Source organism: Perca fluviatilis, chromosome 4, assembly GCF_010015445.1.
Source record: "Perca fluviatilis chromosome 4, GENO_Pfluv_1.0, whole genome shotgun sequence".
NCBI classification, from domain to species: Eukaryota; Metazoa; Chordata; class Actinopteri; order Perciformes; family Percidae; genus Perca; species Perca fluviatilis.
In genome coordinates, this window is record NC_053115.1 from 34,022,472 (window position 1) to 34,041,794 (window position 19,323).

At 42.7% G+C, this 19,323-nt stretch overlaps 1 protein-coding gene across 3 annotated transcripts; it reads left to right on the forward strand.

Moving 5' to 3' along the window:
- The first annotated feature begins 3,839 nt into the window (after positions 1–3,839).
- znf831 (zinc finger protein 831) lies at positions 3,840–17,812 on the forward strand. 3 transcript variants are annotated; one of them, XM_039798431.1, is made up of 5 exons: positions 3,840–3,984; positions 4,643–4,842; positions 5,236–9,445; positions 13,657–13,898; positions 15,490–17,812. In XM_039798431.1, exons 3-5 carry the CDS (start codon positions 5,284–5,286, stop codon positions 16,282–16,284), a joined length of 5,199 nt encoding a protein of 1,732 aa, XP_039654365.1. In that variant the 5' UTR covers positions 3,840–3,984; positions 4,643–4,842; positions 5,236–5,283; the 3' UTR covers positions 16,285–17,812. The 3 variants fall into 3 exon arrangements, with proteins under 3 accessions (XP_039654365.1, XP_039654368.1, XP_039654366.1); XM_039798434.1 differs by having other exon boundaries at positions 4,643–4,775; XM_039798432.1 differs by lacking the exon at positions 4,643–4,842.
- The last annotated feature ends 1,511 nt before the right edge of the window (positions 17,813–19,323 follow it).

Genomic DNA, 19,323 nt, shown 5'->3' on the forward strand with positions numbered 1-19,323 from the left:
TCGGTGTTGTAATTTGTAGATGGCTTACCCTAGGCAGGTAGCAGGTAGCAGCAGCAGCAGCAGCTAGCAGAAGAGAGCAGGCAAGTGTTCATAAACTTCTGGTGTACTTACAAACTTTCCAATCCATCGTTTTATGAGTGCATAACCTATTTGTACTACTGTAGACGTTTGGTATCATTTCGGGCATTATTAGTGGGGTAACTTACAAGATACAAACGTGGGTCCATTTGCCCCTGCGCTAAGCTATTCAGCTGATAACGCTACTCTAGCTAACTCTCCCAATATTCGACCCAGGTGAAAAAAGCTTCTGGGGGGGTGTTTGGCTCGAGGTCATGGTGCAAAGGACCCTAGGGTGAAATTACTCCGAACCATCACTTTAAGCTTTTCTTTGAGAAAAGAACAAAGAACAGCATTAAAGTCATTCTTAAAAAAGGAAGATGTGTTTTGCCGACTGGATACGGCAAAAGTTTAATCTATCACCTAGCTCCGCTACCTTCTTCATTGCTCTTGGTTGGTTGTAGTGCAATCTTATTGTGTGTAGAGGGAATTTGAAAGACAACCGTTTATCCCGCCCCTCGGATTGAGCCCTGCCAATGGTGTGTTCCCAGACCCAACATCTTGATGTGGGTCTGGCTTGTCAGGCTACAAAATTGCAGCAAGGGACCCTTTCAAAATCTAATAAAGTAAGCTGGATATTTACCTTGGGTACCTCGGATCTAGGACCATGACAGGAAAGAGCCTTGTATCGCAGTGTGCATGGGCAGGCAAATTCACAGTCTTCACAATTTGAGATTTAAGGACAAGGAACTCTTTGTCTTAAGTGATTAAAGATGTACTTTAATTGTAGTTCTTGCATAATGACTAATTAGCTTTGTTATACTCTATTTTTTAAAGCATATAAATACAACAAACATTGTAGAATAAACAGTTGTCCACCACTGCATTCATACAAATGTTACACAGATGTAAATACATGTCCAATACATGGATAATAACAGCAATAATAACAAACAAAACAACTAAGTTCTTTTTCAGCAATGTGGACCAGGAGGAGGATCAGAACACATGTTGTTGGTCTCTGGTCACTGCTGACCATCAGCTGTAAAACATGACTCAACCCTGTATCCTAGTAACCTGAGTAACATGACCAAAATACAATTTATCAACATTATTAAACGCCTGCTGAGTGTTGAAGAAGACATCCGTGCAAATCCATACAGACTATACACAAAGTGTGATTTAAAAACCTTTTATCTGACTCAGTCTCTAAAAACAGGACTGGAACTCTTCTTCCACCCTGCAGGACTGTCAGCTGTGTGCTAGAAAACATGCATGGTACGAGGTGTCTTGTTACCATGTCAACAAAAAGCATGCTCTCAGTGGACCAGCCTGCAGTTGCCTTGGAGACCAGCTAGTCTGTAGCAGTGAAATGATATGAAAAGTATTTGTTTTCTTTTAGCAGATGTAATCTCAAAGTTGCAGTCAATCCCACACGATGACATACTGTTCAAAAATCTGATCCCTTAGATCAGAACTCTTGGCAGTAGGGATATATATATATATATATATACATTGTATGTATTCACATTTAAAAAGAAAATAGAATACACTTAAAGGTCCAATGTGTAGGAATTTCTCCCATCTAGCGGTGAGATCATATATAGCAATCAATTCTCTCGCACCACGCAGTTCAAAGTACGTATTACAGCTACGGTAGCCTTCACGCTTCGAAAAGCCGGTCTCTTGCTCTTTTCAATATCCTTTTTATTTTTCTGGGTGAAGAAGAAGAAGACTCCTGTTCCTGAAATTTGGATTTTGAATACGTGTGGTCCTCCATGTTTCCTTCTTCAAACTTGCAAGGAAGGGCCAGGAAGCTACGATACCCATTAGCAGCATTAGCAGCACCTGTTAGTTTATCATGTGACAGCAAAAACGTGAAAGGCGGAGCAGTATGTCCTGTATGTCCCTTACCGGCTAGCATATTTCAAGATGGCGCATGAATATGGACCGTCTACCCCAGTTCATGTGAATGCAAATGTAAGATTTCAAGCTATGAGGAATACTTGGAATTGATGGTGGTGGTAAAAAGGACAAGTTTGTGAACGGGAAACACAGATTTTGATAATGAACAACTTAACACGTTACACACTGGACCTTTAATGCAGCTATAGCCAATCATTTTGTATTAGATCAAATGACTGTCATATGAAAGTGGTTGTTCGTATTGACAAACCCACAGATATTGTCACCATCTCTGCTGCTGGGTAATGTCATTTTTCACGCCGTGCGCTACATTAAAATCAATGCGACACACCTTACAAAAAGCGTGGAGGTTGTCGATATGGCTAAGTAAGATGCATGTAAATTGTTGCGCCCAACACTGTTGAAATTTACAGCTATATTTAGATTTCTTTGCGGGAACACCGCCTTCACCTGCCATTTTTATCGGTTTGCTTTCAGGTCTGAACTTTCCGCAAAGCTTGCGTAGAGATCAACTGCTGGTTATGGGTTGCCAGGTTGAGATGACGAAAATTGTATATGGTGTGTGGATTGCATTTCATACAACATCTGGCAACTGGTCAACATTAGACAAACATATTGGTCCGATTATTTATAAAGGAGTTTGGGCCATGCAAATTATGGGAGTTTCCAGGGAGAAATAACAAACCGGGAGGGGTCCGGGAGATAGTGCTAAAAAATGTGAGAAACCCGGGAAAAAACGGGAGTGTTGGCAGGTATGGCATAATGTACCACTCAGACACGATACTCGTCTTCTTTCATGCTGTCCACATAAGGATGTCCCAACTGTGTCTCTGACATTGGCTAGCATTGGCCATTAGGTGGCATAGCTATGTGGACAAAACGTGGGTGTATATGTGAAAAAGTATGTGTTGCGTTTGTATTTTTATGTCGTCATGAACTGTTAAAAAAATAGCAATGATCTGCTGTTGACATTTGGGTCAAACAAATGGTTGTGTATAGCTGTGTGAGATCATACATTTTGTTCACTGGTTTAATCATTTAGTTGAAGGAAACTGCTGCCACAAATAACACATCATTCCTCAGAATTTGTCCGATTCCTGAGTTTGAAACGGAGCAATTGCAATCTGTATTCTGCTTTTTAAATTCACTATTTTGCTGTTTAAATCCAGCAACAGCAAATACAGCCAAGAAATGAGACATCGTTTTTCAGAAAAGGGCAACTGTACTACTATATAAGCGTGTGTGGTGTGAACTGGTGTAACCCTGCAAAAATGAAACATACTGTAAGGGGGCAGTGGTTGGAGGTGGGAAATTCACTACATCCACTCACAATTCATCCATTTGCTCTCTGCCTGAGAAAGTGAGAGCATTGCACGTGCAGCAAAGCGGCCACAGCAACATTAGCTTCGCTGCACCCTTGTCTTTGTGGGTGTATGAAACACAGTGTGTAGGAGGAAGAAGGTAGGTGGGGGCGCAGGTTTATAAGTGGGCTAGAAGTCCGGTACTGCCTCAAACTGTTGATCGTAAAGTCAGTCAGCCAACGTGACTGTTGAAGGTAAGCTTGCCTCTGTGACTGCACTTCCTCTTCCAAACAGTCGCTTTCACTTCTGCACAACACTTGTGTTAGCTTCAAATCCTTCCATGTGTGCTCAGGGCCTCTGTGCTCTTTCAATCTGTGTAATCTATGTTTTCAACTTGTCCTCCGGAAGTCTTTGTTGGAGAGCTACACACCCACCCAGCCAGCCCTCACTCTCCTCCTCTCTGCCTCACCACTTTGATAGTACATCTTTTTTTTTTCTTTTTTTTCTCTCATTTGCATTTCTTCCGCTTCCTCAACAAGAAACCGTTCACGTGAAAGAGCTGTGAGAGACAATCAGACTGGAACACACGGCCTTGGATGACAGGAGAGATTGACAGCAGCAGGAACCCTGAGGATGGGGCTGTTCCCTGCAGAAGACCAAGCTGGACGACTGTTGCTGATTGAAGTGCAAAGCACAAAAGGTGAGTGACTTTTGCATGATTTTCTTTTTCCTTTTTTTTTTTACAGTTTTCTGTTGCGTCTCGGTTTGTTATTCTTACCTCCACACAGTGATGGCAACACCATCAGATATTTCCTCTTTTCAAACATTCCGCCGTCAGAACAGCAGTTGGAAATCAGATTAACAGAGCAGATAAGAAATGAGACCGATCTAGAAAGTCTTTCTTTTTGTTTACATGTTGATGCTTAAAACCTTTTTTCAGGACAGTTGGACCTCTTTTTAAACCAATTCCAGGACACCCTTGTACATAACTGACTACATGTGTTTGTTGAGTAAAACATCCCTCTGAATACTTCAAAGGTCCACACTACAGTTGTATGTCTTTATAAAGTTGCAGCATGTGTAACAATGTGACATATTTACATAGCTGAAAGGAAGTGAAAGCACATTACAGTAAGAGGGTAGCTCTAAGTTCCAAGTAAATCATGTTTAAAATTACTATCAAAGCTTCTTCTTTTCACAGCGCGCAACTGAATATAAACTTCTCACGTGAAATCATATCTAACGTGGGTGTTTAAAAAAAAATTTCTCCTTTCCCAATTCTTTTGTGGTAATTTATACATGTAGAATCATCACGGACAGGAATGTAAATTTATGAAGCTATTTATCTTTTCATGTAGGTGGCTTTACCCTCTGATCAGATTACTCCACAAATATGACTGTCTGTCAGGAGACAAAGCTGCCACATGCTACTGTGAACATCAAGGGAATGCCATTTAATTGGTGCAGACTGGAGACAGAACAACCGCTAATGTCAGCAGACACATTTCATTTGAGTATATAAAAGCCTCTGATCTCACTCCCTCATCCCTCTCTTGATGTGAGTCACTCTCCTCCATTCCCTCCTGTATATAGACCTTGCTATCCACGTTTGTGTCTCATATATTTCCACTGCCTGCTTACAAAAAAACATCTTAAAATGGTATCACTCAGATATAGATGTGTTTTTATTTTGGTGCTGTAGGATTGTGGACATCATTGCAAACCATGTCTCCCTGGATTGTATCACCATGCAGAATCCAGACTGGAGTAATTTCTATATTAGCCATCTGTCCTAAAGAGTACAGCATATCTGTCATATCATTTACTGCTTTTGTTCATTTATCCGTTGCTATGCTCCTTTCATTCTGTGCAATAGCAAACTATTGTCTGTAAATAGATGGATCTGCCCTGTTTGATCTGAGGTCTAATGCAAACTGTTCTTATCTTACAGGTAATTAGAGACCTGGCACTGGTGCATCACGACAGCAGCAGGGTTACCATGGAGACTGGCAGGCCAGGATTGGCGAGTGTTCCAGTGCATATCAGCTCCGTCGCAGCGCAGACAGAGAAAAGGATGGAGGTCCAGGCCCCACTGACGGCTCTTTACATCCACACAGCACAGCCTGCAGCTGCCCGGGAGCCGGCCACACTCCATCTGGCCATGCCTCCACTTTACTCCAAGGAGACGCTTCCCTTTCTGACACTTCATATTGCTGGAGGACTGCAGTCTCAGCTGGGATTGAGTCTGCCAGCTGCTGCTGCACCCAGACCCAAGTCGGCAGGAAAGCACATGTGTCCTCACTGTGGACGGGACTGTATGAAGCCCAGTGTGCTGGAGAAGCATCTCCGCTGCCACACTGGGGAGCGGCCTTACCCCTGCACCACTTGTGGAGTTTCCTTCAAGACTCAGAGCAACCTCTACAAACATAAGCGTACTCAGGCTCATGCCCGCCTCTCGTCTGAATCGGAGCAGAGCAGCGTAGACAACATGTCCAGCTCCAGTTTGTCTCTAGATGAGCGCAGCGAGAAGTCCGGCAGCATGGAAAAGGATGCCACACTACCTGCTGCTGAGATCACCTGTCCAGCCAGTGCTGCAAACGTCTACCCTGTAAAGACACAACGTTCTGTCAGTGAACAGAATGTGATGACCCCTGCAGGTCAGATAACAGAAGCAAATGAAAGAGAAGGAGAAAAACAGAGAATGGGAAATGAAAACCCTCCGCTGACTGCTAGTCGACATATTCCCCTTCAAAGACAAGAAGCCACTCTGTTCTCCAAGCAGTGGGAGAGCTCCGAATCCAGAAGAAAATCCCAGAGCCACGAGAGCACAGACTCAGGCTTCAGTGAGAGCAGTGAGCACTATCCGAGCCCTGGCAGCGTTTTACCTGACCACAGTATGGATTCCCTCACCGAGTCCACTAAGGAGCATCTTGAAGAAACCGCCAGCACAGAAACACCTTTGGCCCAAGGCCAGGATGGACAGGAACCCAAATGCACTGCAAGGGAGCAGGAGCAGAAGACACTGGAGGAGCGTATATCTAAGCTGATTTCAGAAAATACAGCTGTTGTGGAGGACAAACAGCTGGAGAATGTAAGGCCACGGAAGACAGTTCTGTCAAAGCAGGGTAGCATTGACCTCCCCATGCCGTACACGTACAAGGACTCCTTTCACTTTGATATGAGGATCAGTAAGACTCCCAATGTTGGGTTACAAAGAAACAGGAAGCATGAGTTCTACAGCTCTGTGCCCACTCAGCAATCCAACAGCATGGAGCATGCTCCCCTGACCCGCAGCAACTCCCTGCCTTTCAGCGTCACCCTCCTGCAGCCTGAGAGGAGCTGCCCAACCTCCTCCCATAACAGGGATTATGTAACACTTGTGCGGAGGGGAAGCTCCGGCCACATCAATCCAACAGGTTTCTCAATCAAGCCTGTAAACCAGCATTCATCCACCCATCGCCCACTGGTCCGGCAGACGGCCGTAGACGGCAACCACGCAACAGACGGTCTCTTCGTGAATTCATCTGTGGAGGAGGCGTGCACCAGCAGTCTCAGCTGCGATGGGGATGGTGGTGACATTTGCAGAGAGCCAAGCAACAGAAAGTTCCGGAGGAAGAAAGCACAGAAGTTTGCCTACAACAAGTGGTACATGTACGGGGGAGGGACATTTAAGAAGCTGTACAGTGCTGAGAAAGGTGGTGATGACAGTGTTATCAAAGGTAGGAAATGTTTGACAAACCCAGAGTATGAGGTTGTTCAGGGCCTGCAAAAAGTGAATAAGGAGACAGTAACAACAACAGGATCAACAATCACCTTCAACAGCAGCAGTGCAACTCTGTGTCATCCAGGCTGCCCTCCTGCCAAACTATCTCTGGTCTCTGCTGGGGATTTGAATCTAATAACTAGCCAGCTTCAGACATCATGCAGCTCTCTCAAGACTCCTCTCCAGAGAAACCTGTCTTTGTCAATACTGCCATTATCTTCAACTGGATCATCGGTTAGCCACCAAACATACAGCATGAGCAGAGCAGAACCTGGAAGAATGATCGATGAAGAAAAACATACTGACTCCACCTTGCAGCTCCGTGGAGCCCATATTCCCTCCGACAGGAAAAAACAGAAAACTGATGACAAAATACTTTGCCTTCTGGAGATTAAAACCGACCCAAACACACCAACTCATCCCCTTCCCTCTGTCGCTGGCAGTGCGCCTCAGCAGGACACAAATCTCAGTTATATCAACCTTCAAAAACATACTCAGTTAAAAGCAGCTCTCTTCCCAACATGCATAATCAATGCAAATACACCATCTGTTAGCACCTCGCCAGCCACTTCCACACCCTCCCCTGCCAAGGCCAGCTTCCTACCCAAGTACCAGCTTAGGTTACCTAATGCTGCTGAACCTGATTCAAATACTTCACCGCATGTTGTGGATAAACCGACTGGAACTTTCACCTCTGCTCTGTCATCTTCTCACACTGAGCAAACCTCACTCTCGTTCAAAACGTCTGATCCTGTCACCTCACCATTGATGCAGACTTGTGATATCAAAAAGACAAATGCTTTTAGCTCCACACAAGACCAGCTCTTCTTGCCTTGCACAGCCACAACCGTGTGTCAGGCTAAAACATCAAGACTAAGTCCAAATGCTGTAGAGCACAGGCAATTTGCAGCAAACACAATAACCACATCCTGCCTACAAAATGATCAGGCAGGATTATGCAGCACTTTAATACACACCCTTAAATCTGCACGGAGCTCAGCACCTATGCAGTTACCCAGACCTGATGCACCCTCGAACATCCCTGCAACACCTGCCGTAACCACAGCAAACAGTAAGTCATCTGGTGCTGACATTACAGCTTTCTCACAAGGTCTAACTAACCCTAACCCCCCCTTGTCACACACACAATCACCAGCATCAGACCAGTTGAGCCGTATAAACAGTGCATACGGCAGCTCAAACACTCCGGTCGTTCCTTGTCACATTGTACCGTATAACCACATGCAGCCAGATTCTCAGAACGTGTTTCATGTTCACACAGCAGACCTCCAGATCTGCCTCCAAATCATATCTGATGAGCAGCTGGCTCTCATGGAACCCCAAATCGAGAGGCAAGCAGGTAGCGCCCTCTCACAGAGACGGGATGTGAAAGCAGTGGCCTCGGAAGTGATCCAGAATAAAGCTCAAAGCTCTGTCACCATGGAAAGTAGCAATGATGGAAGGGACCATCACCAGCAAGGACATCAACAGCAGGGGTACCAAAGTGAGTCCTTACCCACACTTGACATGGAGAGAAAAAAAACTCCACTGTCTGCACAAATTGGGAAGGCAGAGCCAAATCTCCCCCTGACTAAAGACCGTATTTCCACTCAGGCTACAGTATCAGTTCAATCTACACCTCTTGAAGCACTAGGCTCGTCGCTACGCCCACACCAATACGCTCATGTAAACACGTTCACTGTGACTCAGAGCTCTACGGGCGATATTATGTCAACTGCTGCTTCACTCAAAGGTGTAAAGTCAGGAAGGAGCCACACTTCAGAGGAGGAACATGCCCTTTCTCTGAACCGTTGTGCTGAGGAGCAGCTTTTGCGGGACAGAAGGGTCAGCCAAGGTGGACTGGCCTTTCAAACACTCTCTGGCCAACACAAGCTCAGCGGGACCTCTCTCTCTCACTTTAAAAATCAAGCAGCTTCATGTAATGTAGGCACAATGAAATCCACGGGCAAAGCCTTTGCATATGGAAGCAGCAGGTTAGAAAATGGAGAAACCCACCCCCCTCTGCAGGTCGGCCTCAGTCAGGCTTCCGGTGCTGCAGGTGCTGATGAACTCTCTGGGTCAGTTTCTTCAATTTCCATCAATAAATGCAAAGCTTCAAGACAGTTGAACTCACAAGCAACCATCTATGGCAGTAATTCACTGGAATCGACATTATCAGAGGCATTCATTTCAATGAAACATGCAAACATGGGATGTGACAGGGTGGGACCTTCAGAGGATTCCCAGGAAATGACTCTAAGTGAATTACAGGATTTAAACAGTTCAACCCACTCAGAAAAACAACTCGCTCACTTTATTTCAATGTCTTCTAACATCAGTTTAGAAGGACCCAAAGACATCACAGCTGTGCTTACAAGTATTCAGAGCGCTCCTGCAGGTAATTATATGACTATTTTAAGTATATGAAGTATTTATGTGGTATGTGAGCTGAATGATATACTGTACAATGTGAAAAGTTGTCATTGATTAGGCTTTGTAGTCCAGCACATTGGATTTAAATGTAAACAATGACTATGAGGGTAATAGCTGATTTCAGGGCGTTTGATAGTGTTCACATCCACTTTAGGTGAACACTTTGTGTGTTATAGTCCCCCGATTCTGGGACAATGACCCTAACAGTTTACACAGGGCAACCAACTGCCAAGGGCCCCTGAAGCCTGAAGATTATATTGTGTTAGTCTCGCTTTGCCAGACCTTCTGGCTAGTCCACACAGCATTCCGGGATGGGAGATAAACGTGCTCTGGTTTATTGGTATATTTTTAAACCAATCACAATCGTCTTGGGCGGCGCTAGGCGCTGGCCGGAGCCACGGTGCCTCTGCAAAATAGCCTCGGGAAGGAACTTGTTTTGGTGGAACATGTATGTTCAAAAGTAGTTTTAGTCATGCAACATAAAACTCAGATTGGACAGATAGTCTAGCTAGCTGTCTGGATTTACCTTGCAGAGATCTGAGGAGCAGTTAACCATAGTCCTCATAAATCCACCAAAGTTTAGAACGCCAACACGAGGAAAGCCAAAGGTAACAGAAATGCCTAAATGTGTGAAATCCGGCGGAATTTCCGGCGGCAACAAACCAATCCCGGAAGTGGAACATCGTGGATATAGACTAATATTGGGCCTCATTCACCAATATCTTCCTAAATTTTCTCTTAAAGTGCCCATATTATGAAAAAATCACTTTTTCTGGGATTTGGGGTGTTCTTTTGTGTCTCTGGTGCTTCCACACACATACAAACTTTGAAAAAAATCCATCCATGCTGTTTTGAGTGAGATACAGTTTCTGAATGTGTCCTGCCTTCAGTCTCCTAGTGAGCTGTTCAAAATCGGCTGTGACTGTAACTGTGACGTCACAGTCCGAAATGAGCTGGCTAACCACAACCGTTAGCTCGTTAGCATGCTAAGCGTTAGCATTAGCATGCTACGTCGTTCTCAATAGCAAAGCACTGCTACAACACACACAAGTTCACCATAATCTACAAAAGAACTACTTACATGTACGCCCTCATTTAGAAGTCTCCCAGCTAATCCTGCCTTGTAACTGACCAAAGTTGGAGAAACAGGCTTTCTTTTACTGTCTCTAGAGTTAGCTAGCTGACATGATCTACATCTGAGCTACTGAGCATGTGCGAGTGCAATCAAAGATAGTACAGAAGAAGAAGATGAAAAGAGGTCTCACTCTGTAGCTAAAACAGAAACCAGGTGAAAAGAGGATCTGCAGCAGTGAGAGAGAGCTGTGCAGTACAACAAAAATATGGCGTTTTTTGAAAATTAAACCATGTAAACCTATTCTGGTACAACCTTAAAATACAGTTATGAACCTGAAAATGAGCATAATATGGGCGCTTTAAATATGTTCTTAAGAAAGTCCCTAAGAAAGGTCTACTTCTGATTCATGACGTGTTCTTAAACACCAGAATTCGCAGGTGTGTTCTTAGAATGATGAATCCCAATGTCTTCGTAAATTGAAAGCTTATGCCCATTGTGCCTATTTAGCATATGTAAATGCCCCGTTAATTCCCATAAACGGGCATGAGATGGCAGGGCCGTGTCGTGTGCACACTTAGAGAAATATCCAAAAGACGTGGCAAAGACAGTGGAGGCCTTGACTCCAAAAGAAAGAAAAACTTTAGTAATTCTGAAGTGGAGGTACTGCTGCAAGAAGTTAACGAAAAACGAGACATCTTATTTAGTAGCGTCAGCAGTGGATACAAAGCAGCAAATAAAACCGATGCATGGAATGCAATTACTCATGCAGTGAACACTGAATCTGGAGAAGGGCGCAGAACCGATGAAGTAGAAAAGAAATGGCGTATAAATAATCAATCACTTATTATTGGATGGCAGGGTTCTCCGTTAACATAATTGATGTGAATTAAAGGCAAAGCAAGGCAAGTTTATTTATTTAGGCCTAGCACAATTCATACACAATGGCAATTCAAAGTGCTTTACAAATGAGCAGTAGTGTATATTTATTCAAACAAACAAACGTATAATTATGTGTAAAGTATGAAAATAATAAGTTACAAAATGAAGAGAAATGTTAAGTTTTAAATTGGAATGGACGAAAACGGTATAGCTACTTGTTTTGTGCAAACCTGTCAGCTCTAAATTGTGCGTAAGAGGGCTCTTGAGTGTGTGTAGATTCTGTTCTTACCTAAGAACTAGTGATGGCCAAATGAAGCTTCGTGAACCATTTTCCCTTTTTTTCTGAGCCCACTACATGGGGCTCTCTCTTCAACAAAGCGTTATAAACACACTGAATTGCCATTCCTTTAACCTTTTTCTTTCAACTGAGAGTGCCATCTAGTGAGCTCAGAAAATAAAGATTGACCATCACTACTAAGAACAAATCCCAAATAAGAAAACATTGGTGAATACCAGAATCTTCGTGAAAACTGCGTAAGTGGGGTTTAAGAACACATTTGTTCTTAAGAACGTTTGGTGAATGAGGCCCAATGTGTTGACATGGTGCATCTTCCTATGAATGTGTTTAGCCCAGAGTGTACAGGGAGAAGGTGCTGGAGATGTTAACAGGGGGCCACAGCTCATTGTGCCCCATTGCCCCAAGGAATTGTACAAAAAAAATAATATGATTTGATTGCATTCACCCTAAGGTGTAAGATACATTTACATGTAAAAGGACTACAAATACATGTAGTCCTTGGATGTGAACAGCCTCAAATGAACCTCATGGTCACTGTTTAGTACAGAGACAACAAGAATGTGTCTGATCTAATACTGATATACAGACTGCTCTGGATTGCTTTTACTAACAAGTTTGAATCTGTGCACATTTCAAGACAAACCAGTTTTTACCACAAGATGGCATTATAAGACCACTGGTTTGCAGAGTGCAGGCCTTGTCTGGTTTTGCGTACTGCAGAATCACTAAAACCCACAACTGATGTGGAAGTCTTTTAACTATCACTATCTGAATCTTTAGTTATGGACAAAATAGTCAAATCATGGTTCATTTAAACATAAAACAAAAACTCACAGTCCATGTGGCTTTGGTTTGATTATTGTTGTTCTTGTTACTGTGACATGTGGGCTGCCCACAGGCTTGTACAGAAAGGTAGTGTCCTGCCATGTTTTTCATTCTACGCCCGTCACAGCACACAGCACCATTTTACCCACTCTTTAAATGACTGGAGTTTGGGATTAAGACAGTTACACAGTTAAAAGGCCATCATGTGGACTCCATCTTCTGCCTTCTGGCTGAAGCGAAACAACAAACTACGTTTCTAATTGTCCTGGAAAGACTTGTCACCAACACTTGTGTTCAGGCACATAATAGTAAATTATAGTTAAAGTGGGGGTGATGATGGCACAGTGGAAATGACACATACCTTTGGTGTGAGAGATCTAGGTTCAATTCCCACTGCGGTACATCAACCAATGTGTCCCTGAGCAAGACACCTAACCCATAGTTGCTCCAGAGGCGTGTGGCCTCTGACAGTTTATCTGTGTTTTTTGCCCCCAACGGTGCCTTCCAGGCAGCGCTGCCTGGAAAGCACCATTGGGAGGCACTGGTTATGGTTATGGTTATGGTTATGGTTATGGTTATGGTTATGGTTAAGGTTAAGGTTAAGGTTAAGGTTAGGGTTAGGTGACTTGAAGGCGGTGGAAGGAGCACTTGGAGTCAAAAAACATCATTGAGCCCTCTGACATATGTAGTAATTGTAAGTCGCTATGGGTAATAGCGTCAGCTAAATGACATGTAAAGTAAGGAGAGGACAGGGGAGGAAGGGTCCATGTACCCTAAGAGTTTGGCAGAGCAAGGGAATTCCAATTTCCAATCTACGAGCCCATTCATTTTTCATAAAGACAATTACTGTTAAAGCCTCCATGGCATATTATGTCTAAGCACATTTGTCCATGTGTATCACGACGATATGATTTGCTATAAATATAACACATTTCATTCATTATTTTGTCATTTACTATGATCTTTTTTGTTGTTATACTTTTATCCAAAGTCAGCTACAGTTTGCGCATTCAGTTTTCAGGTGAATGATTAGCATTAACATTGTGGATTCACCCTCCTAAAGAAAACAACTGTTTTTTTTTATTTGGCTTGCTTATAGAAGGACCCCCCCTGGCCCAGACACTGGGACATCGAGAGGCCCCTGGGCATCCAGACTGCAGGCCCAGGAAGAGCCAAGAGGATGGAAGGACAAACGTCCAATGCATGGAGGGGCGAGGTGGTGGAGGGGTGGCAGGAGAGGATAAGAACAGAGAGGTTGAGACGGACGAGGTGCCGGGACAGTGGGACAAGGCCAAGTCAAACTGCACATACACGTGTTTAGCTGATATGACAAAGCCAGAGGTGAGATTTAATGAATGTATTTACTGCTCACTGGCTTCATGCTCATTATACAATTATTGTATTGTTTCAGTGTTTACGTTGCACACATTGGTGTCATTTGACAAATGATTGCACAGCCCAGTCCAAAAAATAAAGGGTCGTCACTACTGAGACTTTGTTCACATGTATATACAATATATATATATACTACACATAAACCCTCTCTAAACTACACACAGGCTAAAGCGACATGGCACACAAATGCCAAAACTGATTCTTTCCAATCCGGCATTCTTTCTAAATACTTCTTTTATTGTTTTAATTATTCTTAAACTCTTAAACGTTCGACAAATCCCTCTGAGCCCGATGTATTCAGACTGTCCTGACCTGGGGAGGTTTCAGACATGATTGTTGTTACAGAATTGTTTTTCATTTTTGAATGACTTTTACCAAGAAATTAAATATTTGCAGCACAATTAGATTAGATTAGATTAGATTAGATTCAACTTTATTGTCATTGTGCAGAGTACAAGGACAAAGACAACGAAATGCAGTTTGCGTCTAACCAGAAGTGCAAAAAAAGCAGAAAAGTACAATGTGATATACAAAGTATAGACAGGTAAAAAGGACAGTTCTTTGCGCTTCTGCAGACCACAACAATCCGGTGCAACCAAGGCAGGACACAACAGTATAAAATAACAAAAAATTGCCGGTGGAACACAGATGTCTTCTTACTTGATGGTTTTATTTCTTAAGGTGCATAACAGTGACTAACGTTTCGATGTAAGGTTACATCTTCATCAGAGTCCTAGTATAGACAGGTGGTGTATAGGCAGGACAGGAAATATATTGCAGTGTTATAAGAGCAGAATAAATATGGCTATGTAATATGAACAATGTATATGAACAGCATGTAAAGATATGTGCAATGTAGTAGCAGTGACATTATAATAGTAGTAAGAATAATATAGATATATGCAGTGTATTAGCAGAATATATAATAAGAAAAACAGAGTAAATACGGATATTCTGTATGAACCATATAGACAGATATAGTAGCATTATAGTACTAAATGTAGTAAGAAAAAAAGAGTAGTAAGAAAAAGTGTATGTGCAGGACAAATAATACGAAGAGCAGTAGAATGTGGCTATGTTTAGGTTTAATTACAGTATGTACATTTGTAAATAAAAAATAGAACAGTATGGGTGGGATAGGGTAGTGCAAATTGTCCGTGTGTGTGTGTGGGGGGCTGCAACAGAAAAGTATGTGGTAGAAAAAGAAAAAAGATTTACACGACAGAACAGAAATTTATATCACAGAAGCACACATGGTAGCAAGTCAGCTATAAATCATGAGGCTTTATGAGCTTTTTGCCAAAGTTGAAAACATCAGCAATCCATTATAACAGACGCAGAACTCCACCATAGGATTTCAAACGTCATGGTGTGTAATTGAAAGTTTCAAGAGCAACTTAACTCTCCACTGTGATGTTTTATCACAATTCATAACTCACTGGACACACTAGGCATTGTGGTATTTGAGCTACGCAGGAAGCCAGGGACGGGAGGATGATGACTGTATTATTGTACTATTCTTCTTTCCTCTTAACAGGGAGAAGACAGAAGGGTAAAGGTGGATTCCTTTAAAGACTCTTGGCTATCTGAGCAGCATCTTCATAATCTTTCCCAGACACACTCAGGAATGTCTGAGTACCCTCCACAGAGCCCTCATCAAGCTCCAAGCAAGTCTAACAACCTGAATCATTGTGCCAGCAGCAGTCAGAAGAGTCTTTTCAATTCTCCACAGGCTCCACTGGACATGAACAACTTATATTTCTCACAACAACACTGGGAAAGCAGCATCCTCCATAACCAACAAACACAGATCTTATGTGAATCCAATTCAAGTCAAGGCATCAGAGCACAGGCCCCATTAACAGAAACACAACATGCTCTTTCACAGATTGAGTCCAGCCCTCAGCAAACACCAACATGTTCCCACCAGGATCAACAGCAGAGCAACATCTCAGCTAACAACATCCCAGCAGTGAGCTCAAGTGTCTCGCCTGATGTCAACACATCACCCTCCACTCACCCCAGCCATTTTGTTTATTCTGTTCGAGTCAGTAGAGCTGCTGCTGGATTGACAGGGGAAATGTCATCAGAGTCCTTCACGTCCCCAGAACCTGATGACTATCAAGACACCAAGGATACAGCAGCAACTGACTGCACAAGTCAGAGCAGTGACATTACCAACAAATGCCACTCTTTTTACTTGTCTGGCCAGCTTTGTGGCTACGAGCCAGAGTGTCCGCCCAGTGGAGTACGGCCTGTGCAAAGCTGCCTGGAATACACAGAAGACACCAGCAGTAGTGACGATGAAGGAAAGCTTATCATTGAACTTTAGGGCAATATGCATATATTTATCTGCTGCAGAGATATGTTTTTCAGAGTGGAGGCAGAAATAATATCGATGGCCGAGTTAAGTTAGTGGGCAGAGCCAAAAGAACCACATGTGTAAACTCAAAATAACTGCCACTGACTATAGAATAATATATTAAATGGTCAATGGCCAACTTGCAAGAATAGTAGGTTGAATAATGCTGCGTTCATGTCCTATCACACAAAGGAGTTCCAAGATAGTAGTGTGACGGTATCTCCCACATGACATCACTGAACCGATCACAAAACAGCTGCAAAGCCACCATCGCAGGCACTTATAAAATCCATTAAATGGAGCAATTCACTGTTTATATCTGGTTTCATTTGTAAACAAACAAGTCCAAATATGTAACATGATCAAAAAAAAAAATGGATAATTTAGCCTTACTTTCCATTTACCTGGTGTGACTACAAAGCTAATGGGGCTAACCATCTGGGATCGATTCAATCGATTTGTGTCAATAACTGGAGGTTTTCCCGTCACTCAGCCGACATGGCTCGAATGCAGCATTACACATGTAGGGGCTTGCCTGCAGCCTGCAATACCCACACCAAACACAGGCTTACTGAATATATGAATAAATATAAAACAAAGAATGGCATTGACAATGTTTTCATGTTTTCATTTGTGACATTCAATGTCACAAACGTTTCTGTCTGTTACCTCATTATAAAAATTAACAATCACCATTTAGGAATCACTTACAAGCACTGAAGACAGCATGGTTGTTGTTTCTGTTTGCAGAGTGTGCATGCTTCACATTACTCGCTCCCCCCTGCTTCCCCTGATGTCTGTTTTGCCTCATGAGTGTTGACAAAAAGATTGCGGCTGCTTCTAATCTAACCAATGAGATGACTTCTGCACCTATGAACTGTTGTACTACTTCTCACACATCATCTGTGCCGCCTACCTTCCCTCACTCACTCTCTCTCTCTCTCTCTCTCTCTCTCTGTCTCTCTCATTAAGTGCACTCTGTAACTTTCCCAGACAACACCTGTGCGTGTGACTCATGTGCACATGCTGCCAAATAGCAGTTAGTAGATCTCTGCTGCCAATCAGATCAACCAGGTGAAGCGGCCATTGGCTGGATGGGCATGACCCTTTTCCCAGTCTGAGTTTTGTAATGAGTCAGCAGCTATGATTAGGCACCGGCACTCACGACAACAGGAAATGGGTGTATGTGAACATTTCTGTACATAATTCCACAGCTATAACTCACGCTGACTTACTTGTCAATCCTCATCCCAGTATTGGTCATAAAACATTTTGGACTTTAGGTTTGGACAGGTTTATGTGTGCAGGAAAGTGAGCTGATTTATTATTGTGTGAAAAATATGAATATTTGTTTAGTTTTCATTTTCTAATTTTATATTCTTGTATAAGTAAGCATAACTGATAAAACAAATACATTCATCTTCCATTCATTGCATTTATCGTTTTCTGTTTTAAACCATTTTAACAACAGGAGAGGTCAATTAAAGAATTTTCCTGGTCTGATCGTGTGGCTCCATTCTTCACTTTAACCTCTGACCTGTAGTCCTGAAGTAGACCAGGTTTATGAACAGTTACAATATTTTAATGCTCATGAGTTTCTGCCGCCGTTGCTATGGAAACCAAGCAAGTCAGGGGCACACATCAGAAACTAGAGATGAAAACTACTGTTTTGTCAACCTGGACCTTATTTTCCTATGTTTTTTATGTCTAAGTGACTGACTAAGTGAACAACAATCTTTGACATTGGTCCAGTATTAAGCGAGATTGCTGCAGTCGGCAGCAGAGAAACAAGCTACAATGTAAGTTAATAGGGCAATTGTCCAGCTTGTATTTACCTTCACAAAAGTGAAGATGAGAAAACGGTATTTTACAATAACGAATGCACCACGAGTTTTACCAGTTTTAAGTAAACGCAACCTTTATTCACGTCTGTGTTGTTTTTCCGACAACAGCAGTGACCAAGTGTTAGCTAGCTGGTTTGTCTTTTAGCTCGTAGCTTTAGCGGCAGACTGTTGTCTATGGTTGTACGTCCCGCTGTTGGAATCCTCTACAGTACAGTCACACTTTTACACTGTTTAGCTGTCAGCATTTTAACCGTTTAACTGGGACAATTTCATAGTGGTTGGTGTAAACCGGGACATTTTAGCGTCCCGACAGGCTTTTGTCGGGACTCGGGACAAGCAACTTAAAATCGGGACTGTCCCGGTCAAACCAGGAGGTCTGGTCACCCTAGATTAATTGGTAATCAATAGCACTTGGCTTTGAGAGCTCCATAGTTTAAAGATTTGGTTACATTGTGCAGGCTCTGGATCAAGGTCCAGACGTTTCTGTGAATGGTGAAAAGTAAATGGCATAACTGAAGACAAGAAGTCAATAAAAGCCCGCACACTCTCTCATTCTCTCTCTTGTTACCATCTCTGATCAAATGGTCAAGAATACAGTAAACAAATCCCAATGTATCACCTAAATGGCAGTAGAGCCTTTTAGGATTAATTATAGCAAAAACATAACTTTTTGTAAGATATCATACGCACAGTTGTATGACGATACGTTGTTCCAAAGCTACTTATGTTGACTGTGTTGATCAAATATATATTAGCAGTGAGGTGCTCAAACTATTTCTTACAGTGTTATTCTGGCATGGCCATTTTCCTCCTGCTGCTGTTTGCCCCAGAAAAAGTCCAAAACCAGACTTTCAATAATCTTTGGAATTTAAAGGATAAGGCTGACCAGAGGCAGAGTGGCAATCGGGAGAGTCCCCCGCTCAAAGCCCCTCTGCCCAGTGTCACACAACGCTCATCTCAGATTACACCTCGATCCTCTTAAAACACTCACTGCTCCCTTTTTAAAACAAACTTTATTGCCACAGTAGTTACCCTACTTGGAATTTGGCTTGGTGATTGGGGCATACATACACAAACATATTAAACATTAATAAGAATAAACAATAAATACAGAAACAAATATATACAAAATGTAAGCACTGTGTGCAATGAGCAGATGTATAGT